Source organism: Thermobia domestica, chromosome 9, assembly GCF_964235325.1.
Source record: "Thermobia domestica chromosome 9, izTheDome1.hap1.1, whole genome shotgun sequence".
NCBI lineage: Eukaryota > Metazoa > Arthropoda > Insecta > Zygentoma > Lepismatidae > Thermobia > Thermobia domestica.
Window position 1 is genome coordinate 26,727,608 of NC_137462.1, and position 17,945 is coordinate 26,745,552.

The 17,945-nt window shown below is 36.2% G+C and overlaps 1 protein-coding gene across 6 annotated transcripts in view; it reads left to right on the top strand.

Annotated features, from left to right (window-relative positions):
* Nucleotides 1–17,945, top strand: part of Srrm234 (Serine-arginine repetitive matrix 2/3/4) — a 391,760-nt gene that overhangs the window by 193,709 nt on the left and 180,106 nt on the right. For all 6 annotated transcript variants that reach the window (XM_081770790.1, XM_081770792.1, XM_081770791.1 and 3 more), the window contains one exon: nt 14,603–14,713. In XM_081770790.1, the coding sequence (XP_081626916.1) occupies nt 14,603–14,713 (111 nt within the window). The remainder of the gene's footprint in view (nt 1–14,602; nt 14,714–17,945) is intronic.

Here is a 17,945-nt window from a genome sequence, read left to right on the forward strand (position 1 = left end):
ATGTTCAACGCATTGGTTTCCAGATGTTTTTATTTCTGACTTTCTGGCCAGAAGTTCAGTACCTCTTAGTTCAGATAGTCCTTCAATTGCCTCATGATGCTGGGTTAACTCCGAGAAAATTCAGTTCTCCCATTGGGAATACAAGGAAACAAGCAAACAGAGAAGTAACGCGAGCTTAGAATTCAGCTAAGCAGGAGCTCAGCAATATTAAAACAATTCTTGAACACCTGTTGGTAAACTTTGATGCAAATGGTAACGGGAAAGATGTCTAGAAGATAAAAAGTACAATATATATTTTAATTGCTGAAATCTTAGGCAGAGTTAAAGCAGTAGCGACTCCAGAGTTGTGCAAGAAGGAAGTCACATCGGCAGTGGCAGAGAAACTGTCTTTCCTCCTCCACCTTTGGGGCCTCCGATGATTTTCTCCAATATCTGGATTCCTCCGAAACCTAATCTTTCTCCGAAATCCGGATTTCCTCCGATTTTACTATCCAGAATCGGATATTTAAAAATCCGGACTTGACTGTCCCTAGTTTAAATAGTACATCGTGATATTCGGTCAACACCACACATTCAATATTGTCACCAGGAAACGAAGCTGTAATTACGCTTATCACTGTAGTTTTACCAGGCGACTATAGGATAGCACATTTGTTTGTTTTAATATGTAAAAATTTGATATTACTGTTAGGAGAACTGCCGTGGGCTACGTGTTTTTCTTTTTTAAAGACTATGTGATACTAATGAGACACGACATGTATGATTGTTATGAAAAGACATTAATGATCCTCCAAAAGTTTAAAGAACTGAACATCAGGCTGCGTGTAGACAAGTGCGTCTTCTTCAAACAAGAAATAGTTTATTTGGGACATCGAATTAATCTAGAAAGAATTAAAGCCAGTAGAAGCGATCATGACGTGTCGCCTACCGAGTAATATATCGCAACTGAAGGCCTTTTTTAGGCATACTTTTCTGTTTACCATTCGCCATAAACAATTACCATTGCCATTAAGATTCTGCGGATAAGGTTGGATGTGTGTATGCTTTTTCAGAGTCGATGAATTCTGTTGAGACGAAAGTTATTAACGACAGGAAATGTCGGTAATAATTGTTCTATAGAGGGAAAGAACTGTATTATCGTTTCTTTTCTTCATAAAATCAATGGATCTTTGTCTTGTTTGGTGCTTTTTGCAAGCTTTGTCTGTTGTTGTTTGAAATATGTATTATCCTGCCTGTTACTGAATGCAATACGAGTACGTATGTACTAGGAACTAACAGCTCCGTCGTGTTTTTATCTTCTTTTAGTGTACGGAAAACCTTTTTTCACTCAAATTTTGAGATCTTTTTGATGTAATATAACATTTTTTTAAAAAAAGATCATTTTATACTTTTTCCCCCTCGTAAGGCTTTTGTTCGTTGTTGGTTGGTTTCGAGTTACCCTTTCTTTCAGCTCTTAGGCTATATAAAACGTGGACCTGTAGCTTAACGTAGAATCTGAATCACATGAGCTCCTACCGGGAATTGAACCCGAGTCCCGCGCCGGGCAACTCTTTTTATGTCTCCATGACAATTTTGTTTTAATTTCTGTTTTAGAATTGGGTTGACTTGAGTTTAACGCCCCTTTCCAAGACTATTATAAAACGGGCCCTTCAATTTGAAGTAGAATCTGGGACCACGGTGTCTCAGTGGTAGAGCGTTTACTTCTCTTGCGAAGGGTCTCTGGTTCGATCTAGAATGGTGAGTGGTAAACAGGAAAATATGCCTAAAAAGTCCTTCAGTTGTGATATATTACTCGGTTTGCGACACGTCAGGATCGCTTCTATCTTACCTTCCCCTGGCTTAATTTCTTCTGGACTAATTCGACGTCCCAAATAAACTATTTCCTGTTTGAAGAAGACGCACTTGTCTACCCGCAGCCTTATGTTCAGTCTTCTTTTTTTTTTAAAATTTTTTTGAAGGAGTATTTGTGTCTTTTTCATAATGATCATACGATTTTGGTATACAACACTTTGTGGATTTTCTTGAGGATTTCCCATTCCGTCCCGATTCTCACTCTACCAAATTCAAACCACCAACCCAGACTAAACACTTGGCGTGACAACCCATTTTGTGAACCTAAGGCTGCTCCAGCGCCATCCGCTAGCGACCGGCTGAACTATGTCCATTCTAGCGGCGAACACATGGTCAGTACGCTGCGACTCCGTGTCTCCAACAGGCGCATCAGGAGCTTTCTAGACCTAGTGGCCATCACGTCTTGTTTTTACGTAACTCCCCAGTTTCCTCACGACGCTGTGTAGACGCTGAGAATTGGGAAGCACCAGCCGGGAATCGAACCCAACATGAGTCCATCGCTCTAACCAACTGGACTACTATGTCCCCTATTCTACCAAATTCACTTTCATTAATCATAGTCTTATTTAGCGTACAAGGCATATTCGTGGGACGTGAAACTGGAAGATTTCATTTATTTATTATTTAAAAGTAGGTTCCGAGCCACAATTTTTTGGTTTTAGTTTGTCTACGATCATACATCAAGGCTAAGAGAGACGGTAATGATGAGATGGATAGTAATAGTAGAATGACAGAAGTCGGAAGAAACTGTAGAACCTCCAGAAAAACGCACACATATGATGTTTTTACACCACAGAACCCTCTTGACAGGACCTGGGATCAAACTAGGAACTCAACACGCCAGAGTTGAGCGCTGTACCATTACTACTTTTGTTTGTATAATACCCTTACTGTATTCCTTTTAGTTTCCGTCTTCATCATAACGAATATTACTTTTAGGACATTCTGTTGCGTACAGTTAGGTATTTTATGTAATAACAGTTCACATTTTCAGTAGAATGTGAGAGTACAATCTGATGAAACTTGAACTATTCTACTACAAATCCCATTTTGTATGGTTTGTCCATATGAGAGCATAATTTTTCTTTCTTTTTTCCCCTAACGAAAAGTAATAAAAATGCTGATGGTTGTTTTTTAAAGTTGCGTAGCAGCGCTGTTAATGTAGATGCAGTTGCGTATCAGAGACCATAACGTGTCTGATGGTGCCCGTAAATTAGGGTTAGTGTGTATATTGAATACACAGCGAAACCTTTTATATGCCCATTCTGATTCTTAAATTTAGACAGACCCAGTAGCTCTCGGATCGCTTTTTCTTTGTCCTTTTTCGCCCTGAGCCATTTATGAAATAACTTTTTTCGTTGCATGAAACGAAATTAAATCTCTTTAGATAGTTTGAAATGAAATAATATTCATTCATAACTATTTTTTTTTTTTAAAGTGGGGTGTAACATGCACATTTTTAACATTGTTCATCAGACTGATATCCCTGATGTTTCTTATGTCACTTGGAGTTAAAACTGACATTATTATCGAAGTTGATGCCTTGTTATTGAAGTACATTTCTATCACGAACAAAAGTGATGGAAACTCGATATACTTTCAAGACTTTATATAGAACTAAATGTAGTACTATAAAGTAAAGAAATATGTTCGAAGTAAATTACAGAGCTTAGGAAATCCTAATGCTGGTGGGCGAAAGCTTTGATTAACACTTTTAGAATTTATTTATCTCAGTAGCTCAATTTTGCTCAGTATTGAGTAATTATCGTCATGGGGTTTAGTAAACTTAAAGCCATTTTGTCAGTACTGTTTGCTTTGATTAGTTGTCCCCAAATCAGGGGCGGGTCCAGGGGGGCGATCGGGGCCATTGCCTCCCCCCAGAAGAGAAAACTTTCTTATTTTATATATAATTAAAAATCCATCCCAGAGTTTGGGTCTTTTAAAAGTAGCCCTAAGTAGCAGTATTACAACCCACCGCCCCCCCAGAAGTCTGTCCTGGATCCGCCCCTGCCCCCAAACCATAGCAGCTAATTAAATATTAAGAGCCATTTTTACTTCCTCGTTTCTTTTTTATGATCTGTGTTTGTGTGAATAATGCAATAAGTTGATACTTGGAATATTTAAATAGACATAAGGAGAAAGAAAATTATTTAAATGAAGGAATATACGGTTTTGTTAACGTGTAAATGCTTGTGCAAATGGCTTCAGTGTGTACTCGTGGTAGATATCTTAAGAGTTAATACTGCAAACTTGACATATTATTCGTTATTGTTAGACGGAAATCAATTCCAACATTGAAGCTTCTCTCAGCGTTTGAGTACATGAAGTAGGCATTCTCACGCTCTTCGGCTTGTTTTTGCTGAACTCACATTCTTGCGTGGAAGCCAGCGAAAGTAAATAATCTCATTACGTGCTTTCAAGTAATTCTGTGTCGTTGCGACAAGCAGTGGCTTGTGTCACGAAGATTGGAAATTTCACCTTGTTACGTCTGAAAGCAATCAATGATGTAATAATAATGCAATATTGTCTACTACAAGAATTTTTTGTTTCAGTATGAATTTCATATTTTTCTTCTTTCTTTATTGCATTGCAAAATTATCTTTCTTCATAAATTTAATGTACTCACACTGTTTGTTTCTTCAAGTGATGTTTTATACATTACATTAATTTTGTAAAAGTAATTTTCTTTTTCTAAATACGAGAACTTTTGTTCAACGTATCTCAATTCGTTCTGAGTGAGTTTGATTTGTTTCCTAAGCCAAACACGAACAGAAATTTCCCAGGAATTTCCTTGATTTGGGATTCGAATCTTGTACTCGTGAACGAAGTCTAGCGTTTTTGCTCACTGAACCATCTTGGTCGGTCTATTTCACAAATGTAATACTGATCAAGCTATTGTCTGTATCGAGCCGAATGGTAAACGCGTTCACTTGTCGCACATTTGTTTCTACTTAAATTGTTATGCGAGTTTAACACAGTACATTGGCGTAGAATTGCCAGATCGGATTTAGAAACCTCCATGCACATCCTTTCTTTTTGTGCGAACGCTTTTTATCAATGAACTGCCTATTGCTATTAATAAGTCTAAATAAAGACTGAGCAGTACTACCAATAATAAGTGAGTATCGTTTCACAGTATGAAACTAAACTATGCGAATTCCAAACTATAAAATTCTTTAAATGCATTGTCAGCACGAGACACAGTAGGTAAAATGTTCTTGTATATTTATGAATGAAGAGCATTGTTAATCATTACTGCAATTGAATCGGTGAGTGGTAAAAAGAACATTCCAAAAATAAAGGATGACATTCCACGATAACAATTTCTCCGTAACTAAATATCCAATCCCATTACTTTTCTGGAATTTTGGGAAATGAAAGGTCTTAACATATGCTACAAATCTCCGGATACAAATATTTTTATATAAGCAATGATATTTCCGGTAAACAGTTTTGCTTTTCGTTTTTCAAAAGTAACGTGTTGGGAAATGTTCTCCTTTTCCCACTCACTGATTAATATTAATGTGTTATAATTCTTATGAAATAGATGCTTTATTATTTTTGTTTTGGTATTCATGCGAGTCCCATAACAACTGACACGGAGTCTGAGTTGGGGACCTTAGTCTAGACCTTTATTATCATTTTACTCATTGGATCAAACTTCTCTTACGGGCTTACGTTGATTAGGGCACATAGTGTCAAACAACAAAACAAAGCCTTCAATTTCCCTTTCTTGTAGAAACTATTTTTTCCCTTCAAGCCGATAACAAATTTTTATCCCACCATGTCTGCAAGTTCAAGTCTCTGTATCATAATGTAGAGATGCTCATAGTGATGCTAAAAAAAAAGTTATAAACTCAAGAAAATAAATGGGGTCTGTTGGAAATATGCCATTACCATATTGATTTGGTTTTGTTATAAATAATTTTAAAAAAAATTGTTGGCGTGGATGGAACTTCTATCGAGAAAATGTGTTTATTTGAGAAGATGTAAGCCAAAATTTTTAAGTAGCAACACTTGTAGCCAGGATATTCAGTTTCAGTTAATTAAATAAGGTTTCAAAAAAACAGAGTCACACGATTATAGTTGAAGAGAGAAAGATGGCTTCCTATCTTCTTCTTGCAAGTCTATTTTTATCTGATTTTGATAACTTTGTAAACCATGCTTTAAAAAATATCTAAATAGTATACTAGTGTCACAATTTCTTCATTTCTCTTCTCAAATTTAGAACAATATTGCAGCTTCTAATATACGAGGAGAAGTCAAAAAGTAAGGGACTTGCAATTTCTCGCACTAGGGTTTGGTAACACTGTTAGTATCTACCACTGATTTATTGTCGGCTGCAATACTTCTATACAACGTGTCACTCTTATTCCCGCGTTAGTCTTTGAGTGTAGCAGATCGTTAAACATCCTTATCGATCTGCACCAAGGAGGAAATGAGGGCAGTGATTCGTTTTTTGTTTGCGGAAAGTGTTAAAACCTGCGAAAATTATTCGTCAAATGCAAAGCGCAGTGTGGTGACAGCTGGTTGTCGCGAAGCAAGATCTACGAAGCGCTCAGGGGAAGATTTGCAACCGATGCAGAAATCATTGATGCGGTGCAAAATTGGTTACAGATGCAACCGAAAAAAAAAAAATGACGGCAGAATCAAAAAACATGATGAAACTTGGGAAAAGTGCGTTTAGTGCAGGGAGATTATGTGGAAAAATAATGTGTTTCAGTTTCCTGTCATTAGAATAAATATACCTATTCTCGAGTCCCTTTCCTTTTTGACTTTCCTCGTATATCACCTAAGTATATATTCATAATGATAAGGTATAAGTTCATTCCAGTTGACAACAATTCATCAATATTCCGTCAATAATTTCATTATTCCTATATTGTGGATGGTTTAAGAACTGAAATGAAGGAGGCTCCACACTGTCGCGACTTCAGCACTTAAAAAAATGGTTAGTACCACGTTCTGGCCACCTTGGTACCTCTCACCCACATTACTCTAAGTATCCATTTTAGAGAGATTGAGTAAATCTCTGATTCACATTGGAGTGAGAATCCAACGGGGATCAAATCCAGTAGGTAACTGCCATTATTCTCACTCCGCGGTCCTAAAACGCTATAATTCAGCACAAGAATTTGTGTTAGAATTAAGTTATCTTCTTCACAAAGAGCATGCACTATCGTTGATTAAATTGTGAAGTACTATAAACATTAGTTAATGGTTGTTAAGTAGCCGTTATTCTGTTGGCGAGTGTGGTTCATTGAAGGAACCACAATTGTGTCCAACACGTCATCGATATATATCGTTAGCTAATCGAAGACCCGTCAGTGCTCATTAAGCTCGAGTGAACATGGAATCTAATGGCATCCCATGCCATTTGCCCGGTAGCAGACTGGTATGGTAATATAGAATGATAACGTAATCCAGCCTGTTGTCATGATTCTGTCAGACATGGATGCAACCATCATGGTACTGAAGACAGAAGCGTATCATTCATCCCTGCATACGCGACGTTGGCGTCCCTGTAGCCGCACACACTTATCCAGTCCAAGGGTTACTGTTCAGCTATGCCCCACCCCGCCAGACGATGTCGAACTGTTCGTAGCACTGTGCTCCTTGTGCATCAGTCCCAAATTAGTGCGTTAGTGTTCGAGATGTAACTGTACTACTGGCCCAATTCATGAAATTCATGCACACAAGAAATCTGGTCTCTTGGTCAGTGGTATGACACAGTCTTATGACTGTCCTATTCGCCCGACTCATCACAGCCATGCCCACTAGAAGTCTGTCCTTTTTTCGGTCCGTGGTATAACACGGTCCTTGGATCCTACACGTTTGTGTATTACTATCCTGGATCCACTGTCATAGGTATGGATGCATTGCTGCAATACGGGCATTGGTGCCACGGTAGGATAATCTGCAGCTACTTTACAAATCTTCCGTAAACCAAGGGGAAAAGATGCTGGAGTTAATACCGTATTCGCAGCGAAACCGTACAGATAAACTCACGTCATATTCAACACTCAGCTACTACTCAACTGTGACACTTTGCCCATCCTCCAGTTGTTTCTAAATGGCATGACCGGCGTAGGTGATGTATCATGGAGCTGCGGTGCTAATAATTGTACTGTCATTCCATTCTCTATACATGAGCGAATTTGTGGCCAGTCCTATACCCTCTTCGTGATAATGCATTATGAACTCCATCTGTGTATTATATATACATGTATTAATTAAACGTGTATCATAGGTACAGCGGGGGACACTTCTAAATGGCACACCTTAGCCGTAAATCTCCATATGGCTGACCATTTAGAAGTGTCCCCCGCTGTACAAGATATTTACAATTAAATTTCCCGAATTAATATTTATAATTACTCACTTCCTGCCCCAGTTATACCATTAGAAACACTTTTTACACAAAAACCGTTCTATTTCAAACTTCTGACCTTTTAGTGCAGTCCAGTACCTTATAATATGTTTTATGTACTTTATTGGAGTTCAAAAAATATTACAGAGAAAGGGATCCAAACAGAAAACACTGCATAGATTTTAAGATAAATTTTATAATGTCTAATTTAATTGTAGGGAACACAAAATAATGTATCTTCGTTTACATAAATATTGAAAATAAGCAAAACATTAACATAAAACATAGTCGTAATTCTTAAGTAAGTGATGTAAACTTGTTATACTGTTCATTGATAACTCGTAACACAATATGAAAAGATGGACTAAAAGAGTGAGTTTTAGTGTTCAAAAATGTTCTTGATAGATGACTACTTATCCTGGGGAAAGTCATGTTTTTAAGGCCTTGTCATTGAGGCGTTACAAGTGTAGTAGATCGTTCAAAAAAAAAAAAAATCTTCGGAAAATATTACTTAGTTTTTTCTTTGTTTGAAAATAGCCCAGATAGTCGGTATTCTTCTGTACATCTTCGGTCTTAAGCAAGATTAGGATTTTAAATGTGCATCTTTTTCGTTAGAGCAAGAAAGTGTTTTCAGAAAGTACCCACTGTGTCAAATGTTGCCTTTAGATAAGAATAGTGATTTTCCAGCACTCTTTCCTTTTTAGAACCTTTATGCCTTTAACTCCTAATCCCCTTTTCTCTTTTCATTTTACTGCTTCTTTGTAAAATTTTATTTCAATGATTATCAAAAATCGTATTTTATTATTATGTATTTTATGTTACCCTAGGTGTACAATACAATAATACAAGCAACAAGCCTCTTAACGTAGAGCATTATTATTTGCACTTTCAAGTTGTTCATTACGTATCATTATTCTTTGTTCAAAGCTTTTTTTTTTCTTCAAAATTATAATGTAATCGGTAATCATCTAATGGTAATGTTTTAAAATTTGCAGCTTTACTATTTAGGGAAACAGCCGTGTCATAGGTGAATAAAATCGGATACTTCACACTTGCGCAGCAATTTAAGGAGAAATTCATCTCAAGTGATGGAACAGTAATACGACACACTATCTGCGATTTAGGACAAACAACAACAGCGAGGTGCATTTTCAGCTCGAAATATCAAAAGAACGACCATCTTTATTACGAAATGTTTTTTGAACACTTTGTATGCAGCTTTAACACAAAAGAATTTAATATTGATTTGTGTGCAGCTTTAACGTAGAGGGTAAATCCTATCAATAAGGTGAACCATCTAAGATTCAAAGAATTTCTCTGAAAAATTCACACGAATGTCAATACCTAATCAGATAATAATAATAATAATAATAATAATAATAATAATAATAATAATAATAATAATAATAATAATAATAATAATAATAATAATAATAATAAACTATTAAACCAAATGCTGGGAAATTGTACAGCAAATTAAGTGGAAAATGTTGAATTGGAATGTAGAAACCTGCTAGATGAAACTACAGACACATTTGGGTAGAGTACGTTTAAGTCTTTTTATGTAGCCCTTTCACCTGAAGAAATGAAAACCCATGTTATGCAAGATACATGAATTGAAGAAAACCAGTGCCAGTAAAGTACGGAATGCTGAATGAAACGCTTGTGTTAACATTTTACAGTTCATAAAAATGTGTTTGGCGGTTGCAAGCCAAATCTTCCATACATAGTTTCGGCAGTTAACCAACTAAAACTTTAATCCTCAAAGTTAACACATGTAATTTGTTTGGCACATGTCCTTCATAGTGTTTTCCGTCCATCAGGAACGAATATCCCGAATCAGATCGTTGCTTACTTAGAAATCACACTCTTGATCCTTCCAAGTTTCCCGTTCATTACTCGTTGTGGATCGCAGATTATTTGGCAGCCATTACAGATTTGTGACTGCTTATACAACAGAGTTTTTGGAAGAGAAGCTAGATGTTTTGAAAAAGAAAAAAAATCGCTTAAGATTAATCTCCAGAATAATTCGAATGCTGTCGAATTTGGCAGTTCTGTATGCCACTCCAAGTTAATATACATTGTAAGGATTTAGCGTCCTTTTCAGTATTGAGGCTATATGAGACGTGGACCTACAGTTTAATATGGGGTCTGAACCACGTGAATTTCCACCGGAAATTGAACTAGTGCAAAGTTTGCCTTGTTGCTCCTTGTGGATGTAGAAAAAAAAAAACTTTTGCGTATAAAAAGACGTTTTTTCTCTAGACGACTTACATTTAACAACTTAAGGGTGCTTAATGTATTCAAGTGCAAAAGCTTAGCTTTTCTCTTCATGTGATGACTCCTAATAAACAGTTTGATCTACTCAATATATGGATAATATAGATATACCGTTTTTAATTAATTTAATAGTTTTTAATTTAATTAGATTAGAGTAGTTGTCAAAATAGCCTAGGGAAGAAGCAACTGTTTTTGACCTTTTTAGACCTATTTTAGCACTTTCCCCCTTCCTTTTCACCCATGGAAACTGCCTCTAAAAATCGTAACCCTGCAGATTAGCCTGTCATCAAATTAGAAAAGAGAAACCTGAATACAGTTTCATTCTTGGCGCAGTTATTTGGATTTTTTTTTTTTTTTTTTTTTTAAGATATTAATTCTTTATCGTGTGTTGACAGGAGACTGTTCTTGAATTGAAAAGAAATGCTAACTTAGGTTGATTTAAATTTAACGTATGCATAAGCGTTTGCATCCTCACGTTTTCTTCTTCAAGGCGCGTCCATCACGTGATGAGGTAGATTCTGAACAAGCCTCGTTGCTATGGAAATGTTTCCTTCCGATTCCCACCCTCCTTTCTTGGTTTTCTATCCGCACAGATTCCTCCAAGTAGATAACAGTGACTTAGTTACGCTAGCGTTACGTAATTTGGTTGGATGTTTTACATTCAGTTAAAGGGGTGCTTACAAGGTAGTTAGAAACAAACATGCACCATCAGATAGTTTTCTTATCCTTTGTACACTTTACAAAGTTAAACATATTTTGAGATGGACCTGGTGGAGTTGCTTTTGCTTTCATCATAGAGTACGTAATATACAGTATAATTATGTAGAAGGAACTAGTATTTATAATATGCAATTTTTCGACTGACATTGAAACAAATTAAAGAAAATTTTCAGTTTTATGTTCTACGTATATGTCCTTTAAGCTAAAAGAGATACATGATCAGTCAAAGTTAGTGATCGTAAAATAATTTAATGGAATGGGAATGTGGGAGAGAAGGAACCCCCAGAAAACTTACGAACACGATGTTGTCCACCGCAAACACACGTGGTCTGGGATCTAACCAGGGTCCCTCACAACATAGATGAGCGCTTTACCGCTTGAGTCATCGTGTCCGCTAGTAGTGCAAAAGTTAATATAATTTTCGTTGAATATGTCTGTGCCAGAGATGGGGTGGGTTGTGGGTCAAGATCTGTGAATGGTTCGTGGGTCAACAGGACGTGACCCACTGCGACACACCACCCACCGTAAGCCGCTCTGACCTATCGACCTGCTCTGCTCAGTGCATTGTAAACAGCATGTTTTGAACACTAGTGAATTTGTCTACGTTTTACTATCAAGACCTCGATTTTTCCTCCTTTTTTATTTGTTTATATCTACTTCCCTGAGATGAGTATATATAAGTTTAAAAAAAAAAAAAACTTCTTTCACTTTTCGATATTGATATTTGCAATTGTAATAATAGCAATAGGACGTACTACTTGGCTTTCAAGAGAGTCGAATTTTACACGGAATTTTTTCCCCTTTACGTTGGTCTACTTCACCTTGATTTGAGACTCAAGTTTCATCCTATTTTCCACAGAAAAGTATCTGTAATTCAACGAGAAAGTAATTGTATATGGTAATAATTATATTGAAATTCATCGTAATCTGCCCCATGACAAACACTTTACCATTTTATATCATAAAGGACAAATCCACCGTTATTGTAAGAGAGCGGTGCTTGAGCGGTTGAACGTAGAAATTTAAACTCTGATTAGTGATAATTTCAGTCTTGTTTTATTACAAGTGTAAACTGTAGTCAATGGAAAGGGAGGCGTGGATCATGGGTCAGAGTTGATGATGATGAGTTTTGGTGGGTGGTGGGTCAAAGTAGGTCACGGTGAGTCAATGGGTCATGGGTCCAGTTTTCATTGATTGATCTTTGTATTGGATTTTGTTTTCCTGTAAAGTATGCTAGTTCTTCCGCCCGAACCTTCAGCCCGCTGTACACCATAGGTTAAATAGTTTATATTAAATTGTTTACTAAAATGCTTTCATTGTTTATCGTTAACCTTGTTTTTTAGTTTGCCTACTCCACAATCCATGATAAATTCTGGACAAACATGTTTCCTAGATAGTGAAGGGGAGGGCAAATTTCTCTTTGTTGACTGATTTTGAACCCAAGGAATAGGCGTGATTGGGAAACACCAAATATGCATATACATACATACATTATATATATAAAGAGAGAGAGGAAAGGATAAAGCTATGGAATACCATTTATTAATTAAGTAATTACTCCTCACCAAAACTGAAAATATCAGCAAAATATACTTCAGAAGGTAAAGTAGAATGTTTACTACAGCGCTAAGGAGTTACAATCGTCACATGAATAAGACTAAGATATATATTAATGATTTACTGATAACATGCGATTTTTTTCTGTTTAAGTATATAAATGGGTCTAAATATGGAATACTTGTAATAATCTATTTACAAGAGACATTCTGCATCAGGATTATTGGGATAACTTCATGGTCTGGCTGAGAAAAGTCTAAAGACGAGTCTTCGAAATTGATATCACATTCTTTTGATGATTTGGACGAGCTCTCTCTGTGTCGTTTTAAACGTTTGTTACTTTGCTCACGATATCTTGAGGTAGCTGTGGCGGGTGCCAGATTCAAACTCCGCTGTTGATTTGGAACCATCGTTGATAGAAGGTCTTGATAGAAGGTCTTGTCTTTCATAATCCCGGTGTTGCACAGAGATGTTAAAACAAACGACATTAATTCGTTCCACACCCCATAAATTATTATAAAAATAATGGCAAATGATATTTCAGCACTTCAAATGTGTGTTTTCTTGGAAGGTAAAGAGTTGCTGCTGTTGGTTGGGATCGCAATTGGGGAACGGTAAGATGATGCAAATGTCAAATTAAACAAAGAAAACTTCTACAATGTACAGTATCACTAGTTTGATCCTACGTGTATACTTGGTATTTCGGACGTCTGGGAGATTAATTTATATAATGACCGTAACTTAACGTTTGGTTTTTATGGTTAGCATTCTTCAAACATCTTAATAGCACAATAATGATCGTTTATTGAATGTAACGTTTTTGATTGCAATTTCTGGTGGTGACTGAAAGTTCCATTACCAGTATCAATAGAGGATAAAAGTAACAATTTTATTCAATAGCAATGGAACCTTATTTTTTAAAATTTTCTTTTGGCGTTCTTGACCAAACTGAAATCATTCGGTGTCCATAGAAGAATAGATTCAATTCATAAATAGGAGAATATTATTTATATTTTTAGTTGTACGAAGACCAACGAATTAGGATGTTAAAAATTAGCTTTAGTGCACATTAAATTAAAATAATGTCACTTAAAATATATCTAGGATGTTTCCTTGATCTGGGGATCTGGGAAGAATGATGATGAAAATGATTGATCAATTTGAGGATGGGAACAAGTGTCTAGAATTGCGTAGTTTCGAAAATATAAACCACAGACAATTTGACCGAACAGGACAAAATCTCCATCACTTGAGAACGAAATGTCAAATTAAGGTCCGGCCAAAGGCAATATGCATCTCTTGTACAGTCAGTGACAAAAGTTCTTTCCGTTTGATGAAATTAGTTTCGTAAATAACTTCAGAATGAAAGGACAGTTTGAGTAAATTAAAAATAATGTAATACTCTGTACGCTCCAGCCTTGAAACTTGGTGATACGGTGTAAGTTGCACCATTATTCCCAAAATAAATTTCACCAAACGGAAGGAACTTTTGTTGATGACTAGCTGAGATTTCATTATTCTAGGAATGGATTGGAATCAGGGAAGGCGCAAGGATAGCCTTAGAAAAAAAAAAACAGTAGGATAAATCGTATGTGAAGCAAAAAATGCGACAAAGATTCGGCAATTGCATACAGTATTTTTTTTTTTTTTTGTGTGTGTGTGTGTGCGGTTAAGTACAATAGAAACCACTTGGAATGAATAACGTTCTCCAAAAAAAAATATATATGTACTTACTATAATCTGGTAATCATTTTTGCTGTGAACGGAATTCTAATGTATTAATTTTATTTGACTTTCTTTTAACTGTGACTATTTTCATTGCAGGTACTCCCGTGCGGAGATCGAGGCGAAGGTGCACGCATACCGGATGATGCTGATGGCGAGCGACGGTAGTAAACCAGTCCCTGTCCCCAGGGACGAATTTGGCCGCGTAACGTAAGTTGATACTTTCCTCTTTTATCTTACGTAATAATAAATTTCGTGAAATATAGTCGATGAGCGGGAATGTAATAAAAGCTAAAGTATTGTTGTTTGTATAAAACAAAGATAAGTAAAGTACCTAAGTTGATCTATTCGAACTAGAGCAGTGGCGGTTTTGGCGGGGAGGCCGGGTAAGCACGAGCCTACTCAAAAATTTTGAAAAATATATAAACGCTAAAAGATACAATAAAGAGTAAATATATTTTCCACTATTTATATTAATGGTAAATAATTATTTAACAAATTACATAAACCACTGCTGTAAAAGTAGTTTTCTACTGTCATTAATCAATCAAAAGTGTATATTTATCCATAAGCGTGGGAACGAACTGCCCAAAATTAAAATCCTAAAGCCGCCCCTGAAGTAGAGATACTTAGGCATGGATCTATTGCATAATAATGATGCATCACACTATTTATAATTAATTATTATTTTATAATTAAATATTTTTATCCTCTAGAAGCACTGATTAATAGAGAATAAAATGGAATCTTGAGTGTGTCGTAGGGCTATTCCCTATTATAAGATGTATGATAATACCACGGTGATTTTGGTAGACGTTTGCTGGCAGACAATACTCAAAATCATACAGTTGTCAGTACAAAGAAATATGAATTCGCCACGTAAAAGAAGTCATAAATAAATTAGACAACAAACCATGATTCTAATCACACAATCTAAACAGGGAGGAGGACCAACTATAAACCAATATTTTAGAAAGGAGGGAAGTTCCAAAATTTGTTCAGATACATCGAAACTTGATGCCTTTACACTAAATTACACCCCGGTGATTTGAATAAACCGCATATTATGATATAGAAGAATGTCACTTCTTCTACATATATAATAATAAATCATATATTAGGAGGAAATAACATTAAAATATGCTAGGGAAGTTAACAAAATTTGATCATTTACAAATATTTGGAAACTTGATGTCTTTATGCTAATTTACGCCTCACCCATTTGAAGAAAGCACATATCATAATATAGAGAAATGTTCCTTTTACTACATATATTAAAATTAAAAAAAAAAGAAATAATATTAAAATATACGAGGGAAGTTCCAAAATTTGTTCACTTACAAATATATCGAGAAACTAGAAGGAGACGTAAAAACTTCTAAGAACAATGCTACAGAACTTCATTGAGTTATACTATAGATTAAATCCCTACCAGAACAACCGTTCTTTTTATTGGTTCATAAGGGATCAAAAATTGTAACAGAGTCTCCCTTGAAGGCACGGTACCTGAGTGATAGAGGGTCAGTAGTTGGATACGAGATCATGAGAATTCGCGATTGGTTGGAGTTTAGTGTTTCTCTTCAGCACCGAAGCTATAAGAGACGTAGACCTACAGTTTAACATGAAATCTGAACTACCCTAATGCCTTCAAATTTCAAGGTTCTTCCACTAGAATATGGGACTCGTGCAAAGACGCATACTAGCCACTAGACTAGGATTGTATGAGAGTTTGTGGTGAACAACATCGTGTTTATGTGTTTTCTCGAAGATTCTCCCATTTTTACTCACACTACCCCCATACTACCAATTCATAACCATTCCTTTCATTAATCAGCCATTAATTTTTTAGTCAAATGGCAAAACCATGGGGCTTTAATAATAATAATAATAATAATAATAATAATAATAATAATAATAATAATAATAATAATAATAGAAATATAAGAGGGAAGTAGTGTTCCAAATCTCGGAGTAGTGGGTCGGGCCTAACGTCATTTGACAACTGAGAGTTAAGCTAATAAATGTGCAAAAAGTGTTGGAGTTGTTATAATCAGACGAGATATATTGCGCCGTGAAAATGAGTGAATTTTCCGCAAAACTGTGCTGCATTTTAGTTTTATTTAGATGAAGGCACTAATGCTGCATACGCTTGTCAAGAAATTTGTGCTATTTATAGTCAAGATACGTTATCAAAAGGAACGCCAAAAGTTGGATCAATCGCTTTTGTTTTGGAAATTTCCATGTCCAAAATGCTCTTCGCAGTGAGGCAGCGCCGTAACTTAGATTTTTTCTGCGGGAATCATTAATACGCGTATTTTGCCACTCCCCCCCATCCCTAGAAAAAGGTGTTTTTCTCATTCTTGGAGCTCTCTTTCCATCTTTCTCTTACTCTTTATGGGCTCACGAAGCCTGTTGGCCCTCCCGCACGACAAGGTCTAAAGGGCCATTAGTTATGCCCCTGGGCCAATTCCATACAAGACAAATTAATTAAGGGGACAATATTGACAAATCTCAAAGCCATATGAATAAATATTATTTCTAGGGTCCATAATAGTAGACATTTTTTTTATTGAAATGGGCTCACGATTTATCTTTTTTATTTACCTTTCGTGTGCTGTTTTGTTTATGTAATGTACTGAACCTGTTTGATGATTCATTTATTCATGTTCGTATCGTATATGGAGTAAGAAAATTTTGTCTTAAAATGGGGCCCCCCTCGAACGGCGAGGAGCTTCCCTGGGGGCAGTTTTACGTTAGACTATTTTACCTTAAGCTGGTTGCTTTTGGTTAAGTTTTAAGGTTTATATCCTCGAGGTACAGTCCGCAGCAAAAAATCTGCAACATGAGCATGTAAGTTTATTGTGAAACTACGCCTAACAGCGCAGGGAATCAACATAACGTCTAAGTGGCACGAATCACGCAGGAGAAACCTCAGTGTCCTCCCATGTTCACTTATTTTGGAGCAAAAGACTTCGTCGTTTCACAATAAACTTACATGCTCATGTTGCAGGTTTTTTACTGCGGACTGTACATAACTTTACATTTAAAACTTTCAATTGACGTCACGACTACGTGATTATGGGTGTTTCCAATTGACGTTACGACTACGTGATTATGGGTGTTTCCAAACAGTGCAATTTTTTACGGATTATAAAAATGAGAAGGAAAGTGGGTAAATTTGTCTAAACTCGTCCCGAACAAAGCTACCTTCTCCAAAAAAATGTGTGTAAGACATTTGGAGAAACAACGTAACAATAAACTCGACCCATTTCTGAAGCAGTTTATCACGAACGATGAGAAGTGAGAAACTTATGACTACAATGTGAGAAAAAGATTCAAGCTCAATCTGTGCAAAGCGTACACTGATTGACAGGAAGGTTATGTTGTGCGTTTGTTGGGATCGGAAGGGCGTTGCGTATCATTAGCTGATGTCACCGGCCAG